The sequence below is a fragment of the Choloepus didactylus genome, chromosome 12 (genome assembly GCF_015220235.1).
Source record: "Choloepus didactylus isolate mChoDid1 chromosome 12, mChoDid1.pri, whole genome shotgun sequence".
In the NCBI taxonomy this organism is placed as follows: Eukaryota; Metazoa; Chordata; class Mammalia; order Pilosa; family Megalonychidae; genus Choloepus; species Choloepus didactylus.
The window spans coordinates 36,394,781-36,420,172 of record NC_051318.1 but is presented as its reverse complement, the minus strand read 5'-3'; the positions used below and the strand labels follow the sequence as shown (position 1 = coordinate 36,420,172).

General features: G+C 37.5%; 1 protein-coding gene and 1 long non-coding RNA gene across 3 annotated transcripts in view; one reads left to right on the top strand and one right to left on the bottom strand.

Moving 5' to 3' along the window:
* Positions 1 to 25,392, bottom strand: part of LOC119507022 — a 110,356-nt gene that overhangs the window by 6,977 nt on the left and 77,987 nt on the right. For both annotated transcript variants that reach the window (XR_005211105.1, XR_005211106.1), the window contains exon 2: positions 10,884 to 11,004. This is a non-coding gene — a long non-coding RNA (uncharacterized LOC119507022). The remainder of the gene's footprint in view (positions 1 to 10,883; positions 11,005 to 25,392) is intronic.
* The window catches only part of CLYBL (citramalyl-CoA lyase), a 292,265-nt gene that overhangs the window by 245,921 nt on the left and 20,952 nt on the right, over positions 1 to 25,392 (top strand). The window contains 5 exon segments of the mRNA XM_037800076.1: positions 13,778 to 13,966; positions 17,808 to 17,819; positions 17,821 to 17,910; positions 19,675 to 19,768; positions 21,034 to 21,201. Of these exon segments, the coding sequence (XP_037656004.1) occupies positions 13,778 to 13,966; positions 17,808 to 17,819; positions 17,821 to 17,910; positions 19,675 to 19,768; positions 21,034 to 21,201 (553 nt within the window).

Sequence of the window (25,392 nt, the reverse complement as noted above, 5' to 3'; positions counted from 1 at the left end):
AATTAAATGGACAGGCATGCTCCCCATTATCTGTGAGTAGAGGGACTCTCCTCAGTGCCGGAAAATCAGCTTCTGGTGTTTCCCTTTCAGTCAGGCACTGGGGAGCCCAGAGCCACAAGACATATTCTCCGTCCTCAGTGCGGCTGCATTCCTGGGTGTTTGCAAACAGGCCAAGCTATTGTGAGCTCAAAACCAACCAAAAGTAGGTGGGCACAAGGAAATGGGAGTTCAAAGTTGTACAGCCCTTTTTAGAAAGCGATTTTAGTACATACATCAAAGCAAGCATATACTTTGACTAGCATTTGCACTTCTAGCAATTTATCCTGAAGGAGCAGTCAGACAAGTATTGTAAGATGAATATTCTAGGATATTTGTTACAGCTTTGTTTATATTCTTGCAGGTATCAGGGAAAATGTCACCTCCTCAAAGAGGCTACTTTGCTGCCCTACCTAAGGCAGCAGCACCAGCACCTCCCAACATGGGCAACATTTTCTACTAAAGAATAGCTTTAACAAAAGTCTTTATGAAACCAAAGACTAAAGGAGGATTTATTGGGAAATTAAGACTAGAGAACTTAACTGAATAAGTAAATGTTTTGGTTTAATAAGTATCTATTGTACTATCCCATTACTTAGTTCTATTTTCTTCATAGATCTTTTCACAGCCTGCAATTGTTTATTGGTTTACTTGTTTATTAGCTGTTTCCTGACTGGAATGTAAGTTCCATGTGGGCAGGGAGCTGTTATCTCCATTACCCAAAATAGTACCTGGCACATAAGGAGTATTCAGTAAATATCTTTTGAATGAAATGAATGAATTAATAGCAAAAAATTGGAGAAAATTTAATTCTTAACAATTAGGGGATTAATTAAATAAATTATGGTAAATCCATGCAATAGAATACTATGTCATCATTTGAAATGATTTTGAAGATTATCCCCTATATAAAGATGTACCTCACCTATTGTTGAATGAGAAAGACAGGTGAGGGAATGCATATGTAATATGAGCCCTGTGTTGGTCGGGTTCTTGATAGCAAACCACAGAATCTACTCTGCTGACTTTAAGCAGAAAAAAAAGTTTATTTTAGGCTATTGGGTGACTCACAGACACTTGGGTGCAAGGAGGGATTCCAGAGACAGCAGAAAATTGGGAGCCCAACAGGTGAGTTCTGTTTTACCTCGGCTGCTATCTGGCTGTGTGACATCTGGATAAGCCTCCTGACTTCTCTGTTTTTCAGGCAAATGTGGATAATAAAGTGTGTCCTGTGTATACGGCAGGGCAAATGAGATTGTAGGCATTAGAGTCTTCTGAAAAGTTAAAAAAAGAATTGTATGTACATTTACATTATCATCATATGATTTTGAATGTCTGAGCACACAGAACTTCATCCCAAAGCTCCAAGCCATATTCCTTGGCATCAGGATGCCACTGGCCCTTCCCATTTTCCAACTGTGCATCACTAAGCATGAAATTGCCCCATGAGTGTTAAAAGTCTTGTAATTCCAGGCAGCCTGGAATTACCTGCTAAACTTGTCCTAAAGTCATCTTCTATGTCATCTGTGACTGAAGCCAGCCACTCTGAGGGATGACCTGTGCCTCTGTTTGGGGCCTTGTCCCTTTCTCTAGGCCCACTAAGCTTGCCATCTTCAGGGAACATGTCATTCTCATCTCTCGTATCTTCTCTGTGGTGACCACAAAGCTTGGCTTCTTTCCTGAAAATCTTCCCCAAGCAGCATCCTCATTGCCATGAGAGCTGAACCCTGGGCATCTCCATTACCCAAAATAGTACCTGGCACATAAGGAGTATTCAGTAAATACCTGTTGAATGAAATGAATGAATGAATAGCAAAAAATTGGAGAAAATTTAATTCTTAATAATTGGGGGATTAATTAAATAAATTATGGTAAATCCCATGCAATACAATACTGTGTCATCATTTGAAATGATTTTGAAGATTATCCCCTATATAAAGCTGTACCTCACCTATTGTTGACTGAGAAAGTCACTGTCAGCCAAGGCTTCACGCATAGTTTAGGTAAATGACTAGATGTATGTCAAAGGCTTGATTCCATGGGTTTTTAAGTTTCCTTAAAATTCTATTTTTTACATATTTATATATTAAGAAAAAAACCCTTAGTTTTCATTGCCTGCCTATAGTTAGAGGAAACTGGACTGTGATATGACTGAGGACTTTAACAAGGTCCTGATACCATTAAGAACTTAAATGTTCATAAAGGCAGGACTGTGTTGCAAGATGGGGTGATTTTCCCATTTTCTATTTGTCCAGAGGTCTTTCCTGGCAGAACTTGTAGCCCATGAGACTTTTACCTTCATCTTGCATGAAGGTTACAATTTAGTTTTGACACACGGCTTATAGAAGCCGTTGAATGTCCACACAATCTGTTATGCTAAATCACACCTGGTGTCTGTGTAAAGAAGGCTCTGGCAAGAATCCTCACCACTGGGACTGAGGCCTCTGACTCAAAAGTCGGAACATGGCAGTGTGGCAGGGAGCCTTCGGAGAGCCTGGCTCACCGGCACGGTAAATTAACCTGCTTGTTCTCACGTTAAATGCTTTATGAAAATTTACTGGGCGCAAAAATAGGGAAGAAAGCCCAAGTCATTCCACAGTGAGTCTGCCTGGCATCGCTGAAGGAATGAAGCTGCCGAAAAAGTCAATGTGAAGAGCTGGCAAATGGGAAAAGGTGTAAAATGCAAAGAAAAATCAAGCTCGGTGCCAGCCATCGCATTGTTTTTAGTAGCATTTTCTCTGGAAAACATTTAATTATAGAAGATCTGGCGTTCCTCGTGCTAGTGAGCTGGGAAGATGACACTGGATTCTGCAATTTTCTCCAAGTTATGTACTTTGCGAGGAATTGTGGCAATGGACTGCAAGGAGAAGCCTTCCTTTATGTGGCTTGGTTCTTGAGAAGGGCCCTTTGTTATAACCAAACCACAGTTCTAAAAGGACACAATCTACAATTTTTTAAAAATAAAATGTGCTAATGGCCGTCGTTCACCTCAATTCTTCCATTTGTCCACATAATATTTCTCTTTTCTTTTTCCTTGTTGATTTTAGGAGAAAAATAGATGACAAGGACAGAAAAGTTTTACTCTTTAAAATACCTATAAATTTGCCACCTAAGAGAAACAAAGCCTTTTTTTTCTGATTATGATTTTCTTGTGAAATAATTAGGAAGCCAAGCAAATGACCATGAAGATGAAAGACTAGCTACAGTAAAATGAGGGAAGGAGTGTATATTTGAGCAGCTAGAATCAAAATATACAAAGGGGGAACCAACTGATAATAGGGGAGTTTTTATTCCTTTTAGTTCTGAAATCTCACCTACTTTACAAGTAGTTTGTGAAAATACTGATCCAGTTTAATGCACCTGCAAGAAATATTTCTTTGTGTTCTATTTATGCCAGCACATTGCTTATGTAGTTACCTGATTTCTTCTTTCATGGCTTCCAGGAAGACTAATTAACACTAACGAATCTAAAGAATCCTGTGTGTGGTGCTGCTCTGCCATGCAGGGCAAAGCTTCCTCGGGAAGACAAGAAGTCAAGGACTTCATCATGCAGCTAGCCAAAATTAGCGTTTGTTTGGTTAGTTTTAATCGCAAGGCTGTTTGTGCCTCGTCGTTAGACATTTATACTTCTATCTGTAAACTTTTATAACCTCATGCTTATGGAGACAAGATTCTTTGTGTCACCACCTTAGAGAAGTGTTGTTGAAGCAGTTTGCATTCAGACAGGCATCTCCCAGCAGCAGCAGCAGCACAGGCGAGTTCGTGTATACCTACCTCCCTGTGTATACCTACCTCCCTGTGTATACCTGCCTCCCTGTGTATACCTACCTCCCTGTGTATACCTACTTCCGTGCAGCCTTGGAGAGAAGCAGCGTCCACTTGTCTCCCACATTTGGTGGTGGGTAGGGAAGCAAATGTTTTCCTCCATGGTAGTGGAGGAAAATACATTTGTTTTTTTAGTTGGTTCTTGACATTTACATGAAGGGGAGAATTTGGATCAATTTTGATCAATGTATCTCAAGTGAGAGTACTTGAGGAAGTCACCTGCTGACAAACCTTGTGAGCTTCACCGTGGAAAATTGCTCAGGTTGAGAAGTCTGTTATCTGATGCGTATCTGGAACCGTGGCAAGGCTGCCTCATTAAATTATGAACCAATCACCCTTGATTCACTGTTAAAAAGGATGAAGGGCCATGTAGCCTGCCCTGCACGGAAAGTCGGTGGCACCTGTGGCAAACCCTGCATTTTCATCTTCATAGTGAAGAAAGGTAGATGCAAAGTCCTTTGATGACACTGTTCCCCTTCTCTTGTTTACTTTTATTCTCCCACGCAGACTGCAACCCAGCAGGAGGGCTTTTAAACCAAAACAGTTAATTTCCTCCTCTAACCCAGAGAAGTCATGAAGCACAAATATAGCCAGTTGAGAGGGAGAGAGAGCAGCTTTGCTTCAGGCTGTACTTTGTGTGGGTAGGAGAAGCAAGCTGCCTTCTCCATCCGCAGAGGCGGAGGGGCGAGGGAGACCAATTAGAAGGAGCTGGGAAGGGAAGTGGGGCCGCATTTCCATTTCACTGGGTAGTTTCCAGTTTTTTTTCATGTGGTGTACTGTGAATCCCCCAAATCTGAAACCCATGCACAAGCACCCATCCCAAAGACACAGTTGAATCATTTTTGGACTAGAGTCCCTCTCGAGACAAAAGCGTGTCCTCACCTCCCCAGGGATGGAAAAGGAAGAGGGCAGGATCCAGCTGAGGCCTTCTCCCCCAGGCACTGAGGATGTCCCCAGATCCACAGTGAGGAACGCAGGACAGCTTCTCTGGAGATACTTTTTGAACTGAAATGGGATTGGAGCCCCACCACCACTTTCACCCCTTTTCTTTTCCAATATAAAAGAAGTCTCAGGCCTTATGGGCCCACACCCACCATTTTGGAATCTTCTTTGTCTTTCTGTCCATCTCCTGGCTGAGGCACCTTCCTTACCATCCGCCTTTTTATTACTCACTCTTCCTGCCTCTATCCTTTGTCCAGCCCTGGCTCTCTGCTGGGTGCTAGTGCCCTCCTCTCCACCTACTGAAACCCAGCTCCACCTTCAGAGGCCAGCCCAGTCCCCTCTCCACCTGAAGTGCCATCTCTAACCTGCATGGCCCCTGTCACCACTGGTTCGCTGATATGAACATTATTTCACTACTCATTCTCTATGCCTTTCATAGCCACACTAGATTATAAATTCCTAGAGTCAACAGGATAGGATTTGTACATTTTTCCTGTCCCCAGCTCCTGGCATTTGATTCATCCCTCTCCTATTGGTTAAAGTTTACAATAAACCAGAACAGTAATATCAGGCAAAATTGGGGGTACTGTACTCAGGAAATTTTCTCCTCAGAATCACAGACATGCTAAGAGGAAAGGACAAATCCTTTAGCTGAGTGTTATCAAGTTTGTTTGGCCTGAAATATATAAATGAGTGATTGCATTTTCACTTTTTCCTCCGGATCCTTCCAGTTATTTACTCCAGGCTAGTGGCCCCTCAGGAGAGAGCATGTCGAAGCACCTCATTCCTCCACACACCTAGTGCCCTGCTGGGAACAAATCTCTTGACCCCCATGCCTCTGCCACCCTGCTACAAACAGACATGATGACGCTTGCCCACTGAGGCTGTGAGAACAGCCACACGTGAGAATAAATAAAATAATAAGAGTGGGAAGAGCCATGAGCTTGCAGATTCCAGAGCTCTACAGACAAATCTCCATGTGGTGGTGGTTGCTGGTATTGAGGAAGGCAAGGCAGGCTTCTAGTAGGTAAATACTTTGTCTTTTTGAAAAATTGTGTTCAAAGTGTACCTCAAAGCCATACTTCTAGATCATGAAGTTAACAAGAAATGTAAGAAACATAGTTGTTAGAAGTCCACGAGGGCATCTTCTGAGCGCTGCCTCTGTATTTCTCTCTGGTTTTGGGTATCATTCTCCTCAGAGGCCCATGAGGATGGGTGGTAGGATCCTCAAAGAAAGGCAAGGCTGCACATATAGTTGAGGAAACTCCATCAGAAGGAGGTGGGGAAAGGGCAGGTAAAACAGGAGAGTCGGGGAAGGTGAGTGACTGGGCCGTGGCAGCAGGAAAGCCAAATGCCAGCCAGTGGCCAGGCAGAGGTGCACTTGCAGGGGCACAGCTGAGTGCAGAGGCTGATGAAAGTAAGACCCTCCTTTCCACTTGAGTTTTCTCTTCCCAGGGGTTTTGTGTTCTGTTGAAAAATAAAGACTGAAAACACACAATAAAAATACCAGAAATCCCCTACCTCACACCACAAACAAAGCAACTCAAAATGGAGCAAAGACCTAAATGAAAGAGGTCAAACCGTAAAATTCTAGGAGAAAACACAGAAGATAGGTAAATCTTTGTGACCTTGGATTAGGCAGAAGTTGCTTAGATATAACACCAAAAGCACAAGCAACAAAAGAATGAATGGGATTTCATCATAATGAAAAACTTTTGTATTTCCAAGGATAATATCAAGAAAGTAAAAAGAGAACCCACAGAATGGAGAAATATGTGTAACTCATCTATCTGATAAGGGTCTTGTATCTAGAATAAAGAACTCTTATGACTCAATAATAAAAAGACAAATAACCCAATTAAAAAATGGGCTGAGGATCTGTTATAGATATTTCTCTAAAGAAGATACACAAATGGTGAATAAGCACATGAATAGATGTGCAACATCATTAGTTATTAAAGAAATGCAAATTAGAACCATAGTAAGTATTACTTCACAGGCACTAGGATAGCTGTAATAAAAAAAGATAGATAATAACAAGTGCTGGTGAGGATGTGGAGAAATTGGAACCCTCATACATTGCTGGTGGGAATTAAAAATGGTGCAACTGCTGTGGAAAACTTTGGTGGTTCTTCAAAAAGTTACATATAGTATAACCAACAGTTCCACTCTTGGGTATATACTCATGAGATATGAAAACGGGTGTTCAAACAAAAACTTGTACACAAATGTTCATAGTAGCATTATTCTTAATAGCCCAAAAGTGGAAACAAACCAATGTCCATCAACTGACAAATGGATAAATAATATGTGGTATATCCACATAGTGGAACATTATTTGGTAATAAAAAGTTATGACGTTCTGATACATGCTATAACATGGATGAACCTTGAAAACATTATGCTAAGTGAAAGAAGCCAGTTACAAAGGGCCACATATTGTATGATTCCATTTATATGAAATGTCCAGAATAGGGAAATCTATAGAAACAGAAAGTATATCAGTAATTGCCCTAGGGTTTGGGGGGTTGAGGGAAATGGGGAGTGATGCTAAAGGGTATGCAAGTTTTCTTTTGTTCTTTCTTTTCTTTTCTTTCTTTTTTACTGGAGTAAAATGTTTATTGACAAGGAAAGGTTCAAGGTATTATAGAAAAACAGGCTGCCAAATAGTATTGCTGAATTGTTAAATTTTTTTTTTAACTCACACAAAAATAGAGAAGGTTCTGCATGACAAAGTAGCAGTAGATATTTCCAGGTGGTGAAATTATAATTACTTTTAAATTGACTTTATTTAAGGCTGAATAGATACAAAAGGTATGAAATATAATGATACAATAAGCATCCACATACCCACCACCCAGGTTAAGAAATAGAATATAAACTTTACTTTCAAAGTCCCCTGTGTGCCCACCCCAATTCTTACAGTTACTCCCTCATCCTGGAACAAATCATTATCCTGAATTTTGTGTTTATCATTTTCCTGCTTTTCTATGTATTTTTGCCATATCTGCTTGAATTGTTTTCTTTTTTTATATTTTTTTTGTTAGAGAAGTTGTAGGTTTACAGAAAGATCATGTAGAAAATATGGAATTCCCATATACTCATTCCCATTTTTAACATTTTTCATTAGTGTGGTACCTTTGTTACAACTGATGAGAAAATATTATTATAAATGCACTATTAACCATAGTCCATAATTTACATTAGGGTTTACTGTGTTGTACAGTCCCATGGCTGTTGGTTTTTAATTTTTTATTCTAGCAACATATATACCACCTAAAATTTCCCCTTTTAACCACATTCAGATATTTAATTCAGTGTGGTTAATTACATTCATGATGTTGTATTACTATCACCACCATCCATTACCAAAACTTTTTTTTAACCCAAACAGAAACCCAGCACCAATTAAAATTAACTCCCCATTCCCTACCCCCACCCTGGCCCTTGGTTCCAATTTCTTTCTTGGGTGATGAAAAATGTTCTATAAATGATTTTAAATAGACTAAAAACCATTGAACTGTATACTTTAAATGGTTGAATTGTATGATATGTAAATTATATTTCAATAAAGCCATTACCAAAAAAAATCACAAGCCTAAAAATCATTTTCTCAAAATTTATTTCCCACTAATAAGAAATAAAATGATGTTTAAAACTTAATTAGTTTTTAACTTTTTGTTTGGAAATATTCAGATATATACAAAGGTAGAGAGAGCCTGTGTGTACCCATCAGTCAGTTCCAAAAATTATCAACATTTTAAAGGCATCCCCCCCCCAATTTTATTATGTTTTAATGTCTTTTAAAAAATAGTTTTAATTGCTTGGAGATATAAACAGACTTTTCACAGATTTATTGTATTTTAATGTTGGTCTTTGTGGAGTTTTCTCTTTTTCAATTAAATCTCTGAAGGGCAGAAATAACCAATTACGTATTATGAGCTACCCATCCATATGCATCCTGAACCTTCTCCTGAACCTTCTTTGCCCTTTGAAAGAAAGCTGATTTAGAGTTTTACCACAAATCTGTGCTTTAATGTGTCTTTCATGATTAACACATCAAAAACTTTGCTCTGCCAAAATCTGTTTTCAGAATAAAGAGAAGAGTGCCTGGCACATAATAGTTTGTGGAATGAATCAATGACTGAATTTTTAAACCAGTAAACACAGTACGTTCAATGTTGTTGTGGATCTTCTTTTTCAAAAACAGATAAATTAAGATTTATTTTTCATGTGGAAAAAACAATACGATAGAAAACTCAACAGTGTCACCTTGCATAAAAAAACATTGTAATAATCGGTTAGAATTTCTTATTTGCCAGTTTTTCAGTGCTGTCACTAAAACAGTCTCTATGCTAATAATTATAATAAATTTTATACATTTTTTAAGAAAAATACAATACTATATTTTACAAGTGATGACTTGTTTTATGTTAAAAGCACTTCTGTTTTTAATATAAATGTTTAAAAAGAAGTTATATGAAATAGGAGATCCTGAAATGGAACAGTTCATTCAGAGATTTTTTTTAAAACCAAACTTGATCTCAAACTTTTCAGAAAGGTTTTCATGTAATTGCTGATATTGGGGTCTTCTCAAATTTTTGGACTACTCAATGCTGTCTTATGAATTAGATAAAGTGGGAACGAGATGAGATGGACAAATTCAGAAAGGGCAAAATTTATAAGTGTTTTTTAATGTGTGGCAAGGCAATCTGCCTATTGTAGGATGAAGGTACTAATTGTTCTTTTTTTTTTTTTCTTTTTTTTTTAATCACCAATGTTATGCACCTCCCTGGGGTTTAAAAAGTCTCTTTGCATTTCTTAATTAAAAACTCAGTCTGTATAAGTTCCTTTGTATTCCTCTCTTGCTCCTGTTGCATCTAGGGTGTACCACAAGACCTCCTTGCGATTTCCCCTGACAACTACTATACCTGTTATTAACATCCAGCATCTGAGTGGGGAGTGGAGAGAGAAGGGAAAGGTGTTAATTCAGATGTTATGAAACTGTGATAATGCTATTATTTAAGGCACTTATTTGAGTATGTTTATACTTTGTAGTTTTATAAATAAGCCCAAGGGGCTCCTCTTGGTTGTCACGATCCTCCTTGAATCTCGTATCCTGTCTGTCTCATCCTATTCGACAGTAGAATTGATGCCGCTCTAATCCCTGGAAGTTTGGAACTAATGAACTGACTGCTGAGCTGCCGCCACGGAGTTTGGTCCCAAACTATACTGTACTTCACACTCGATTTATTCTCCAGATGGCGAGACTGTGCTGCCCTGCCGCGAGGGACCACCTCTTCCACTGGAGTGTAAAAGTGGACGGATGTTGTTTTCTTTGCAGATTTGATAATTCTGAGCTAGAAACTTGCAAGGATGATTAGTTATTAGCTTTAATGGGTGCCAATTGAACCAACTGCACACATATTTTCTTCTTTAATTTCAGAGTCTGCGGGTCTCGGTGACGGTTGATTTATCCTCTTTCTTACGTCACCTGAGCATGTCTCTCACCCAGGTGATAAGAATCCAGTCTCTGAAATCATAGCACGCCTTGGTTCCTGGTCCAGACAGAGCCACATAATACAGTTGCTTATGTATAAGGACGAGTTTATTAGCCACTGGTCCACTGCACCAAGCAGCCCATAGCACAAAATATCGATTGAAAATAGGAACTTTGGTAACACTGCTTTTTAGAACAAGGGCCAGTGAAGAATTTAATCTATGCCAACTTCCTTTGTGACCTGTGCACTGCAGAATTTACCTCTGGAATCAAACATGATGCAGAACACACTATGGTAAATCATCTCTTCCAAGATCTAATATAACTGTTGATAAAGGCTTTAATTCCATTATTCAGGCTTTCCCAGCTTGTCAGATCTTAGGGGAACAAGTTCATTCCACATTGAGAACTGTTTACGAAGGTTGTCATGTAATGTTAAAGCATTTAGTATGCAGTTCCTTTTAAACCTCATTTTGAACAACCTGTTTTGCTGCCAGAATGTAAGACCTCCAAAAATTCTTTATTCAGTAGCCTCTTTTTTCTTTAGTTTCCTTTTCCTCTTTCCTCAGGAAGCACTTACCTCCCAATAATCTCAGCAGATCTCCAGAGAGCCATTCTGAGAAGATGGTGTCTGCCAGGCTGCTTCTTACTAATCCACCTAATAAGGTAGAAATCAGAGGATGGCCAAAGCCAAACAGGAGCTAAAGAAAAAAAGAAGGAAAGTGTGAAAGGGAGCGAAGTGATAGAGATGAGAGAGATGTAAGGAGATGGCAGGAAGAAGTAAGGTGTTAGAAAGAGAGAGAGAAAGAGAGAAGGCAAGAGATAACCGAATTTCTTTCTTTCCACTACTGGGTAGATTGTGACTCTCTCTAACTGAGCACCCAGAACTAAGCTTAATTGTTCTTCGAAATTGCCTTCCTCTTAACCCGACAGATGGCATGGGTGTGTTTGCTAGCACAGTAACATATTTTACCATTAAAATACCAAAAGGAAAAAAAAATCAACATGCTCATTGGTTGGTGTAAATTCAGTGAAGTTGTTGGATATTTTGGGATACATACCAGAGGGATGCACACTTAGTTTATGTAAATTGCAGCAAGCAACAGCCTGTTATTAAGGGTGTTGTGTGGAAATATACCTCAAAAGCCATCATCTTTTTTTGGAAAGGTATAGAATGATGAAGATGAAGTAGAGAGAACTTGGTTTTAATTCTGAGCCAAACTAAAAAAAAAAAAAAAAAAAAGTCAAATAAAATGCTGAGTATTCACTGCTCATTATTATAACATGAAAAGTACTAATCAGATTATGCCTAAAATTGGAATTCGGTACTTCATTTGCAGCCAATTTCACAATGTCTGAATTTTACTAAGTGAACCAGAATGTGCTGAAACCATGGCAATCTGACTTCAGATAAAATCACAAACAAGTTTAGAACATGGGCTTTGAATAAGCAGTCCCCTTCAAATCCAAATGCAACAACAAAACAGCTTTAGGGGTCAGATTTTTGTTTGACACCAACATTAACAATTTAGGAAGTTGATGTTGCCAGGGATCCCGTGTCCCTAAATAGAGACCGCAGATTAAAGTGGTGAACACAGATGATTATTCAAATAATTCAAGTTTAAAACTGCATATTAGCCCAAACAATCTAATTTGTTCCCTTCAATTTTCCATTCACTCTGTCCCGAAAGACCCTTTACCAACCTGACTTGCAGTACTGAAAGAAAATCTCACAGTGGAAATGTTTACAAGCTGGAGCAGTCCCGAGTTTGTAGCTGTTCGAGCTACGCTGAGCATACCATGTTTTAGTTTCTGTGAAGCCATGGATCTAAATACACACCCTGCCAGAGGGCTGGAAACATTTCTCTCAGCTGCTCTAGACAGCTTCAGAACCATGAGACTGAGCTAACTTTGGCTCTTCGCCTTCAGGATTATTGTATTTTGTGGATGAAGAAAGAAGGCACGGCAGAGTGCCTGGTTGGGTGCTACACTGTGAATTGGCCAAAGACATGTTGGGGGCCCAAAAGCCGCTCTTGGCTACATCGTTCCTCACTTTAGCTAGCATGAGCTCTTTCTCACTTTTGTCTAAGCTTAGCCTCATTACTGGCAGTTGAAGCTCTGCAAATCAGGACTCCACAGAGCTGTCTTAAACTGGTCCTAGGTACTCTGTTTCCTTCTGACCTGACAACTGCTAAGCTACTGTTTCCTCACACTATTTAACTCAGACCACATTTGGAAATCTTCTCTGCTTCAACTTGCTCATAGACCCTACATCCGTCTGGTTTAAATCGACTGTCCCATGTTGTCTTGTTGATTGAAATTAGATTCAATATTGGCTTAAATAATTCTTTTTTGTCACCGCTTTGGTTTGCTGTTTTCCTAGATAAGTATTGCTGTTCAAATGGCTATATATTGTTAAGACTTTTTTTTAAGCTACATTCATCAGCAGTGAGAAGCTTTAAAGTTTTATTAGTATCATAAAAACCCTTCCCAAATGAAACTGCTTTTGATAAGTGTTCATTCTGACAAAGAATTTGTTGAGGGCTGTTGGCAAGTTGGAGGAATTTGTTTTTGAAACTGAAATTGGCAGGAAGTAATGACCCCAAGTGTTTTCTTTCTCCTGACTCCAGCCCCACCCCTCAGTGCACTCCTTTCTCTTTCCCCACCCCCTTCCCCACCTCTACCACCCCCAGCCCAAAGCCAACAAAAACATTTGATTTCATACAATTTTTCTGGGGACAGTTATAATACTGAAGCAGACTTTGTACCTTTCAACTTTTTTTTAACTGTGGAGCAAAGATTGTCAAATCAAAGAAAAAATGTATTTGTCTCTCACTTCCTGGGATTTCTTGATGATAGTATTGCCTTCCAGTTGCATTAAGTTGGAACTTTTTTTGTGTATGATGTGTCATTTTCTTAAGAGTCCCTTCTTAATTAAATATCAAGGTTCAACTCAGTTGCCAAAAAAAAAAAAAAAAAAAAAAAAAAATGAGTAAAAAAGCATGATGGATGTGGAAAAAAGAAAAACAAATCCTTATTTTCCCCCTAAGGTGAATATGCTGACAGATGAAAGTACCATTATCCAGGTGTTAATCTAGTTTCTTATATTTGTTAAATGAGAAAATGCATGTAAAGGGCTTAGAATCATACCTAGCACTTAGTAAATGCTCAATAAATGTTACTTATTAATTATTATGCCTCTCCAATTGGAAAGTAATACTAATGAGCAAGATGCCACTACTGTTTAGAAGTACACCAGTATGTGTGATGGTGAACATTATCAGTGTTAATCTTGAGTGATGTCTGGAAATCTCTTACTTGCCCCTGAGATTGGATAACATTTCAAATATCATTTATTTGATGGGGAGGAAATTTGTAGACAATGAATCCACCTAACACTTTCATAGACTGTTTGAATGTGTTCCCTTTCGATGATAAAATAAACTTAGATACATTTTATCAACACTTTTATAGACTGAAGCTCGATTGAGAATAGTAGAAACTCTTGAAGACTTTGATCTCGGCCCAACTGAAAAGTGTGTGAGAATCAACTCGGTGTCAAGTGGTCTTGCCCAAGAAGACCTGGAGACACTATTGCAATCCCCAGTCCTTCCTTCCAGCCTGATGCTACCAAAGGTGGAAAGTTCTGAAGAAATCCGGTGGGTGAGTAGCTGATGCTTTGCTTTGATTAAAGACTCAGACCTGTTAAGAAGTAGTTAGAAAGGAAGGATTTGGGTGCCACTGGTTTTGAAAATGCAAACACAGCAGAGAGGAAGGGAGTCAAGAAAAAGGAGTGAGATCAAGAGCCCATTTCCTTTCACATAAGAAGTGGGCTTTTCCCAAAGTGCTATATGGAGCAGCTCCACTCTTTGAATGATGCGTCTACTTTCCCATCAGATATGTGTTGGAGACAAAACAGCCCCCTCCATAGTCCTCACTAAGCAATCCCTGGAAACTGGCTTGCCAGAGAATCTGATCCTTTCTTACACCTGGCCAAACCCTAACCCAAGTCTCCCACCTGGAACAGCGGTGATGTAAACGGCTTTTACTGAGATTCATTTTAAATACTCGTTGATGGAGAAAGCACATTACCTGCATATGAAAAAATGAACATAAAGAAGGGGAGGAAAAGGTCACTCCTTAGGGCAACGAGAGAAATAAACAGGAAGCTTTTAACTAGTGGTTTTAATTAGCACAGATATTATTTCCTGAACAGTTCTCTAGTGCTTCCCTTTTTAATTGCTGACAGGTGTGTTTGTGTTTCATGACAGACTTTTCAGCCAATAAAAACTTGAAATGTAAAGTGGTTGGCATGTCAAATTACTTAAGAAAACTTTGAAATGGGCCTAATTATACTATAATTGTTTTAATTACTAAGGGCAGGGGGAAGCTAGATTTTATTTAGGGGTTACTATTATTCTGCGATCTCTGTTGAATAAAATAATATTTCATTGTGCTACTCCAGGGTAGAGTGCCTATGAAATATAGGTGCTGGAAGTGTCATCAAGCGTGTGAGCAGTGGCATTTTCTGATGGCACATCTAGTATTAGCTGTAAGAGTGTTGATGTAATTAGAACAATATGTTTAGTCATCGAGGAAACTGGTCACCTTTTTAATGCATCTGGATATGTTGAATTTGTTTTATCCAATGTAGTAGCCGCTAGCCACATGTGGGTATTGAGCCCTTGAAATGTAGTGAGTCCAAATTGAAATGTGCTATAAGTATAAAATACACACCAGATTTTGAAGACTTAATACCAAAAAAAAGTAAAATATCTCAGTAACTATTATATTGATCACATGTTGAAATTACAATATTTGAGATGTCTTGGGTTAAATAAAGATTATTGAAATTAAGTTTACCTGTTTCATTTTACTTTTCCAATGTAGCTACTAAAAATTTTTAAGTTGTATACTCAGCTGCCATTATATTTCTATTGGACAGCTCTGTGTTGGATTCTTCTTGAAGATCTGTATTCAAGGACTAGCATTTACTTGCTAAACTGGGGTTTTCCTCTCCCCAAGGTTTTCCTCAGAAGCTTGGAGATACTGGTTATAGTACGTTAGTTCCCTTTTGGTTTCATAGTTAATGCCTGTTTATCACCATGATTACGCGTAGAGAGGTGAGGCCCACACCAGCCTTTAGCTACAGCTTCGGTTCCCTGCTTTAAAATCCTGGTTGTGAGGAACATACTGAAATGTAGACAACTAAGATTAAATATTTAAATAGGATTTATAGTTAATAGAAGTCTTTCAGCTGTTTTATTTTTTCCTCTTCGTTTGTATTTATGTGAAGCATAAAACCCAGAGCCTGATGCACAACTGAAAGATGGGCTTACTTGTTTTCTTTTGTGTGAGAATCTCTTGCTCGCCTTTTGTCGCTAGTGTGGGTTCTTGTTTGACTGGCCACAGCTTATTGGGACTATAACAAGCGTAACTCTGCCTCCTTTGTCGTGGGACAATTCTCCCCACAAAATCCCGAACAGTGTGCATTCTTCCAACACACTATTGGGTGTGCACTGGAATTGAAAGAATTGCTGAGCCCTGCTACTTCATCTCCTCCCTGGTCTCTTTGTGATTTTTTTTTCCCCCTTCGTTTCCTCCCCTCCAGTCCCTCCACCTTGCTGAAATGAAACACTTTACCAGGCCGGAAAACATTTAATCGTCTCCTTTTGAAAAAATTAATGAAACTTCTCCACTAGTTACCTTTTGTGTTAGTACTTAATGCAATTTTTTAAGAACGAGGGGGAGGAGGAGAAAGAGGATGGGCTAGAATATTTAGTTTTTAATTGCCACTATTGGCTTAAAAACAAAAGGCATGAGATGTTTCTCCCTAAGAACAGGGATTATATTATAAAGTGTTTGCCTGGATTTAAACTTTATGATTTTTGTAGTTATAACTGTTATCCCAAGAATGGGGCAAGTAATGTTTCAAGTTTTTTAAAATGAGGAAAAAAAAATCTGTATATTTAATGCCACAACCACTAATATTTTGCTACCCACTTTCTGGCTTCAAGGTGACATAAATTATGTTTTATTTTCATTTACATCAAATACTATACATTTCGTCCTTAAATTGTAGCCTTCTCTTCATTCTTGCTATTTTGGTTGAGTTATTCTTTCCCTTGAAAAAGTTACCAGGGAGGTGATGATGTCTGAAGAAGGGAGGGGGTAGTGGGAGCAACCAGGAATAATTCTTCATTACTGAAAGCTGTGATTTATTTTAGCCTAATTGTAAAGTTACTGCAAATTGCTCAAAAGCTTTTTAAAGATCCTAGTGATTAGATTTTTTAGGGAGGGGGGTGCACAGGCAAGGAGGGGGCAGCTAAAAGGGGAAATAACACCTCTAATCCTGCTTCTGGTAAATAGGCTGCCAGCTTTTAAAATGAGTTTCCTTTCTATTAGTCAGAATATTATGCTAAGCCTTAGCATTAGTTTTTTTTATGTTGCCATAGCAGCCTTATTCCTGCAGGGTTGTGACCTGTGATGATTACAGTACAAAGCTTATAGGGTCTTGAAACCCCCTTTGAAGATGAAAAGTCTTTGATGGTTTATATTTATGCAAATCTCTTAGATATGATTTACCCAACTGAGACTGAATGGAGAGATGATTAAAATTCCCTTTTCCTTTGATATCCATTAATGGCTGAATATTCCTTAAATTTAAAATGGATATATATGTTTTCATCTTTATTTACAAAAATGTCTTTATCATACCTGTGTTTTTTTTTTTTTATCTCCCCACATCTTATTAGATCTAGATAGACATAATAGATTTACAATTTAGAGTACTTTTTTTTTTTTTTTCATTTGAAAGGGGTGGGGGGGATCCATGCAAGAGCTTTTGTATGTTTCCAGATGATAGATTTTTGGAATTTGGGCTACCCCACTGGCAGCACAGAGCTAGCTGTGAACTGGTCTCATGGAAAAAATTGGAGAGCTTTGGTCTTCAAAGAATTAAACTTCCTTTTTAAGGTCTTCGTAGGTAAGCTAAAAAATTATGAAGAAAAACCTTCTGAACTATTCTATGCTATAATGAATAATATAGATTCTGCGTAGAAGGCTGCGGAACAGTTAGACTGATGTCAGCGCTGGGCCCAAAACAAAAATGAAGTGGCAGGTAGAGCTCCCTGTCATTGTTTTAAGGGCCTACATTTGCATTTAACGAAGTGAGGGCCAGAGGTCTTAAGTAAATATGTTTTCAAGGAAAGCATTCAAACTCGAGAATTTCTCCTTCCAGTTCTCCTAGGCCACAAATTGCTCCTTGGAAAAAAAAAATTATAATGCTTGGGGTTTTACTCTTTAGTTTGGTGGGAACTTTGTTACCTTTTCCTTTGGTCTTTCCTCTTTTTTTTTTCTTTCTTTTTTTTTAGTTCTTTTGTGTACACGAAAGAGGCTGGGATATTACTTCCTCAGGTCAAAGACTTAAATAGTACTTCTGTGTTTACATTTCAGTGACTGTACGTCTTTCCCCACTGAATCAACTATGACACTTTTGGTTTAGTTTTCAGACAAATTTTTCATTCCACTTAAAAGGCCGAAAACTTGACCAACCAATGAATTTAATCCCTTTTGTGGAATCTGCAATGGGTTTGCTCAATTTTAAGGTAAGAAAATCATAATGTGGTTAATAAATTAGTATTTTATTTATCACCTAAAGAGAGCCTCCATTTTCAATTTTAACACCTATTTAAAATATTTTTCTGGAAAAAATTTAAAAGCAAGGTACTTCTGAGCAGCATTTGTTATCTGTAATAGTCCAAAAACGAGGGTCTGAGCATCTTAGAAAACAAAGAAATTGGTTAAACAGAAAGGAAAAGCTTCACAGTCCTAAATATTTAAATGAAATATTTGTATATTCTAGTAACAATTTTAATTACATAATCACTTTATAAATATATGCCTTGAATTATTACAGTTACAGATTAAATGTACATGAAAATTCATTTTGTCATCCTTATGAATTAACTTTGAATTATTCTTTTGTATCAACTGTCTTTTCATTGGGAAATTTCCCGGCCTTTTGGTAGCAATGTCATCCATAATATTGAGTAGATTAGCTTAATAATTGTAAGTTAATATACACACATAATTTGTAGTACATTATTTCCGTTTGCCATATTAGAAACATAAAATAGTTTCTAATATATATTCAGGAAGATTAGCTGAACCAAGTGTTTTCAACCTCTGTATGGTTGCATTAAACTACCTGCCTTAATAAATTCACAGCTCATTCCTTTTCCCCCCCTTATAAGTGGTCATGCATATTTTTTCCAAAATATGTCTCACATCCCACCTGACCTGTGACTATTAATAGAGCACCTCCTTCTCAGAGTTTCTAGCCTACCTTTTTTTTTTTTTCAGAATGCAGGACAAAGAAGTCACTAAAACCAAAGGAAAAATATAGTTGAGCCGTACTAGAGAGATTATTTGTGAGCAAAAGATACAATAGGAAACTTCGAGACCTATTGGAACAGGCAGGAGGGGCAAGTGTTTGGAGAGCTACCGTGAGCCTCGTGGTCAGCGTGTTTATACAACTAACCACAAATTCTTCCAGCCTGCCCTAGAATTCTCGGAATATAATCAAAAGCACGTCCCTCAGATGCAAACAGATTCGTACAAGGATTTCATTTTAAGAACTGTTTCACCATTTTATTCCATAATGTACTCAGAAGCATTTACAGCAACTCCTGAAATTAATCAACAGTGCCTGCACGTTTCTCATTTTTTCCCCATCCCCCAAATACATTAGCATGCTGTATCTCCATCTTTGTAGATTCAGTTATGTATTAAGATGAATGTTGTTTCGTCTTTGTATATAAAAGTTGAAGTGCTTCTTAATACATCTTGGGAGACTTGTTGCATTTTTATTTTCCCTTCTGGAGTGGTAGATTTTTACATTGTATGTTTTCAATCCTGAGAACATTTACTAAGAATTCTTAATGGTAATACAAATAAGCCAATTAGTTTATTTGATTTAAAAATTCCTTCCTTATCTCCTATAAACCATAGGTTTATAGTCTGATACTCTTAAATCAAAAACGAATTTTGGAAAAATAGAAATTATGGTATAAAATGAGCTACCTCAAAGTGTCTCTAGGAATTGGATCAACTATAATTTGAACATTATAACTATATTCATATATATTAACAATTATATTAATATAATCCATCAACCAAAGCAAATACATACCACATACTTATCTTGGACAATATTAAATACCATTTGAAAGGGGTAAATTTGGGCTGCATTTTTAGGAAAGCTTAGCCAAACTGTATTAAGAGTTGGATCATTTTGTTCCTGAAAAACTCATGCTTTTCTCTCCTATGTGCGTTTCTGTGAGACTTGCTTCTGCTCTGCTCTTTTACAGGCAGTCTGTGAAGAAACCCTGAAGATCGGGCCACAAGTGGGCCTTTCTCTAGATGCAGTTGTTTTTGGAGGAGAGGATTTTCGAGCCAGCATAGGTGTGAAAGACACATTTAGTCCCCCTCCCTCTCTCTCTCTCTCTGTTCCTGAGTATAGATCTTTTTCTTTGCCCCTCATGAGTGGGACATTTGCATGACATATATGCCAGCCACGACAGGGTTTTAAGCTGGGTGGACATTTCCTTATAATTCAGGGCTCCTCATAACTCTCCTGCTTCCAGAACACTGTGTTATCACTTCTGTTCGTTTTTAAAATAACTAATAAAAAGCCCGTTGCAGCCTCAGATGGGTTCAGGAATATATGGCATATTCTTTGCTCATAATAAATATATTATGTGAACAATCTCTCCTTTGCTTAAATATTTTGTTTTCCCCTCAGTCTGAGGGCTGTTTAGGCTTCTAACACAAATTTAAGGCAAGTTCACATTTGCTTTAGTTAATTGTTTTCTACATCAAATGTAGAATATAAATTTTTTTTAAATAGATCTTAAATTACTCTTAAAACAGATTTTATTAAATATTTACTAAGACACTATGGTTTCCATTCATCTTTACCATCCCTTGAACACTATGCTTCCAGTCTGGGTGTGAGTGTGTCTAGAAAGAGGCCAAGATCACAGAAAGCATTTTCAGAACCACAGTTCCGGTGACCTGAAGACACGAGATTTCCCTGAGCAGTCTCTGAGCAGTCTCTGTGTCCACATATAAACAGTGACACCCAAGGGTGGAAAAGAGAAACTTTTTAATACCAGGATCTCCAGAAGACTTTTCTGTATCCGACAGTTCAGTGGACTACGGAAGGCATGGTGACACTCTGCCTGTCCCAAAATTGGTGCCCTTCCGTTTCCCCAAGCGTTCCATCCAAACCCTGAAGCTGGAGCACCTAGCTCCGTTATGACAGGGCAGCCACAGCACTCGCAACTCCCTGCTCAGGGAGAGCAGTTAACCATTTCCTTTCCCAGCTGCTGGGCTGCATTTTGGGGTGCTGTCTTTGGGCAGACATTTTCCAAGAAAAATATCTCAAGAGTCATTTGTGACCCCGAATCGATCTCCTGAAATGAGGGAGGGAGACTTTCCTAATGCATGCACAAGTATAAACTAAAAGAGGCCTTGCAAGATAAGTAAACACATGAGATTTCACTTCACCTCCGCCTATCCCTCTCATCATTTATATTTGAATAATTATTTTGCTGGGGAGCAATTCCCAGGAAAACAAATGTCTTTACAACTGGGTTTTATAATAAATGTCAGGGTTCAGTTTCCAGAATTAAATTCTCCTTTTTCTGTCAACATCCCATTTTCAGGTGCAACAAGTAGCAAAGAAACCCAGGATATTCTCTATGCGCGACAAAAGATTATTGTCGTAGCAAAGGCCTTTGGTCTACAAGCCATAGATCTCGTGTACATTGACTTCCGAGATGGAGAGGGGCTTCTCAGGCAGTCAAGAGAAGGCGCTGCCATGGGCTTCACGGGTATGATTCCTTGATCACTTACAAAGCCACGTCTAGATTAGCAAGCACTTCCAAAAAAACAGAAATGGAAATTAGGGTCTCTCATATAATCAGATATCGTATATATTTATTCCAGTCTTCAAAACATTTGAAAAAGCCACTCGGGGCAAGAACCTGCAAACAAATTATAATGTTTTCCTTTGGCTCTGCAAGTCAAAAAACAAATCATTTGTTTTTTTTCTCTTTACAGAATTTTTTCTGTCTTTTTCAGTATTTTGCTGTTGTTTTCAGTGACCTGAGGGGCAGGGACGAAAGTGCTTTTGAGTGACTCGTCATTAGGATTTGGGTAGGGTGAGGGGCAAGTTGAGGGATGCAAGGAAATTTTGCTTAAGACTGCAGAATATTAATTCATTTCTGAAACAATAATTTGGTGACCTCATCTTGTGTTTTACTCATAACTAGTTTGTGATTCTTCTGTCCCTTCAAGCCCCACCTCTCATCCCCACCACCTGTCTCCCAGGAGTCTGTGCACCTGGCAACACCTACAGGCACTGGGTTCGCTGGCACTGAGACCAGCGGGTGGCCACAGCCCTGCCCTGGAGAGCAGGCCCCCGTGAGCCAAGGCAGCAACTGAGGATTGTGGTTTTGCAACAGAAATCTATTTTTTGCAAAACCACAATAGAATTCTACATACATACACACACACACACACACACACACACACCCATACACACAATCATGGGGGAAAAACACCATGACTCATTTATTCTTACTTGTACTCGTGCTTAAAGTTCTAAGGATATCAACTTCAGAAATGTACTCAAATGAGAAGGAAAAGAGAAATGCATCCATGATATTCCTTTTATAAATATATCTTTTTAATCTATCATGTTAGGGGTTACTGAAAGAAACATTTCATCAAGTGTCCTTAAATTTAAAAGATAACTTAATGGATGACGGTTTAACTCAAAATAAAATTGAAAGACTTAAGGAGCAATCTTAGTGTTATATTAGAATTGAATGAAACACTGACATTTGTTTTTGTGTTGTTAACATAAAGAGTTAAAATAAATGTGATCCCTTATAGAGTGATATTTTTCAGTTATCCAAATTATTAATAAATGAGTGCTCCTCCATTTCATAATGATGGAGAAAGAAAGTAGTCACCTAACTACTTCCACGGGGTTGTTTGTCCCTGCCGCCTTTTACACCGACTCTTTCCAACAGCTTGTTAGGTATTTGGCCAAAATGGAAAACTTGGAGGAAAACTCCATGAAATCTATTGAATAGACACTGATGTTGTTAGCTGAAGTTGTAGCACGGGCTGCCAAGCAGCCAGATGTTCTGAATGGAAAACTAATTCATAAAAAATAGAAAAACACTGAATTGATACTGGCCTTTTCCACCATCACTCAGTATGACCTGGGTTTTCTCGGCTTCCTCAGGGGTAAGTATTTGCCCAGAACTTAACAAGGGAGCTTGAGAATTCTCCAGGATACAGGACTGAATTAAATTTGTCCTTAATTCAGTCACAGAAGACAAGGTATTTCAGATGAGGTTTAAGTTTCTAGACTGCGCCCAACTCAGCACGAGGGGCTTATGGGCCTGGCACAATTGTTTCTCAACAACAGGGAGTGTTAAATCACAAAAAAATGAAAGCAGGAAGAATGGGGAAGCACAGAGGTTACAGTGCCCATTAGATATTAAAGTGAACAAGTCAATAAACTAGGGAGTTACACTTCATAACCATTTTGAATTTTTAGAGAGAAGGTATTCTTTTGTGCCAATTATATTTCTACACACCAATAAAAGATAATTAGTCTGATTATAAGGCTTATTAATTTGTAGTGTTTTTTAAAAAATAAAGGCTTTATAATGAGTGTTTTAGGCTGCTCCTGATCTGTTTGTCCTAAGTAGCATTTAATTGCCACACCTTGGGCTTTGCAGGAGAAGGAAGTAAGGGAAGAAGGAAAAAGGAAGGAAGGAAGGAATGAAAGGAGGGAAAATACCCACCCTATCTGAGCAGGTGGTTGAAAGTTTTAAAATTCAGTGAAAGTGTTCTGTTATTCCTAACACTATTATAAGAACACTGAGTCTGTGCTGTAAGGATTTTCTTTACTTTTAAAAGGTTTGTATTTTTTCATGTATTATAGATTCTTAAAAGTTAGCCATGCACCAAACTGTGTTATAGTTTGTTTTTTCTGCAGTCATTGTTTCACAGGGCAACAATTCACATAAGATTGATTTGAAATCAATGCATTGGCTGAATAAATGGCCATTAACTTTAGGAATTTTTTAATAAAAAGAAACCAAAAATAAATCTTGGAATAAAGCTTAAATAGCTGACTTAGTCATTACAGTTACTCTGGTACTACATGCTGAGAAGAAAGATTATAAATATGAAGCACTATAGGTTTTATTCTTTTTTTGCAGTCTTTTGTAGAAGACAAAAATGACACCATCATATAGTTACCTAAAAGACTTGACAGGTATTGATTTAAAGCACGGTATATCAAGTGGTACTGTAAAAAGGATTTCATGGTCATAAATTTTAATGTCTTCTAATTTTGCACCCTCTCTAACTTGTCAATACAACTCTTCTGTATAAAATATTTGCTTCATTCCTGCATGGCTTTAAAGTATGCCATACAGTTGTTGGAACAGATAAGGTGCAATAAAAGAGAACTTCACATAAACATTCATCAATTTCTAAAGACTAATACATATCTTAAAATTAACCTCATTAAGCAAAATGCAGGTACTTGAGATCCATCAGTTGTTTCACAGTATTTGAAGTAGTTTATGTTTGCTCCTCAAATTATTGCACCTATACCAAAGAGTTCCCATGAAATCTGGCTTTTTATACATCAGTGTAAATTATGTACATAAATTATAAAATTCAGCACTAACAATTAGTAGGAAATGAGCACCAGAACTGATATCCTTTATTAATAATATTGTAACAACTGTTTGATTATTTAGAAATGATCTCAATACCTACTGTTGAAAAAGGCTCTCATTTATCATCGCTGATATTATTTGATCCCAGAAATTATTCGTCGAATAATTTAAACATATTTATTTATTATCTAGGTTTTACGGTTTATTAGTATGCTGACAGATAAGAATGAAATAGAATGTGAGGGATGTTTTTTATGCCATTGTAAGGAAAATATATTGTTATATTTATCCACTTAAACTCTCTTTCATGAAATACTAAAAAATATTTTTACAAAAATATTGTTCCTTTTTCTGTTTGATAGAATAATGACAGTAACTGGATTTGACATTTCATAAAACATCAAGGATATAATTTATGCTTACTAAATATTAAAACAGTTTAACTGTCTCAAAAGCAAGCAAGTTGATATACCAACAAATATACTTAGCAGATAAATTATCATTAAGTGTCCATTCATTTTGAAAGGGCCAAATATGTCCATAATTTTATTGTGTAATAAAACATACTCTCATAATTAGTATAGCATTAAATTATGCTGCATTTTTAATGCCCTAATTAGATTCCACATTTCTCTGAATGTGAAATTGTGTTTTTAATGACTACATGATTTCACAGAATCCTGTGACTTTATCTTTATATAATGTTTTTATTTAAATCCGTAAGGCTTCAAAAAGAATCATAAAGCTCCTTTGAAACTATTGCTACAGAGCTAAGATTTTTTCTGTAGTGTGTAAGTAGCTATATAATAGGAAAATATGTACTCTTCACTCAATAAGCAAAAAGGGAAAATCTGGATACATTTTTGGATAGAGAAACTTTCTGTAATTTTTTATTTAAAAGTTTTTAAATGGTGTAACCTAGAGACCATGGTGTTCAAATCTGCCTCCGATTTTACTGTACTGAATACAATATTTTCATAGGAGTCCAATTTTCTATTATTGGTTAGAAATGATATACTATATTCATCTAAAAGAAAGACAAATACATTATTGAAAGACACTGTTTGATAGTAATGGAGTTGAAAAGTCACTACAGTAAACTTTATGACAAACAACAGACCACTTCTAAAAGAAATCGCAGAAGGTAGGATAATCCTAACAAAAGAAGCAAACAATATCTTCTAAAATTTGAGAAAATTATCATTTAATTTTTTTCTACATTAACTCAAAATAATTGCTCTAATTTGCAGACATTATCCTTTAAAATTCTAGCCAAAGCAGTTATTCAAAGAGCTGCCTAGTCAATCCACC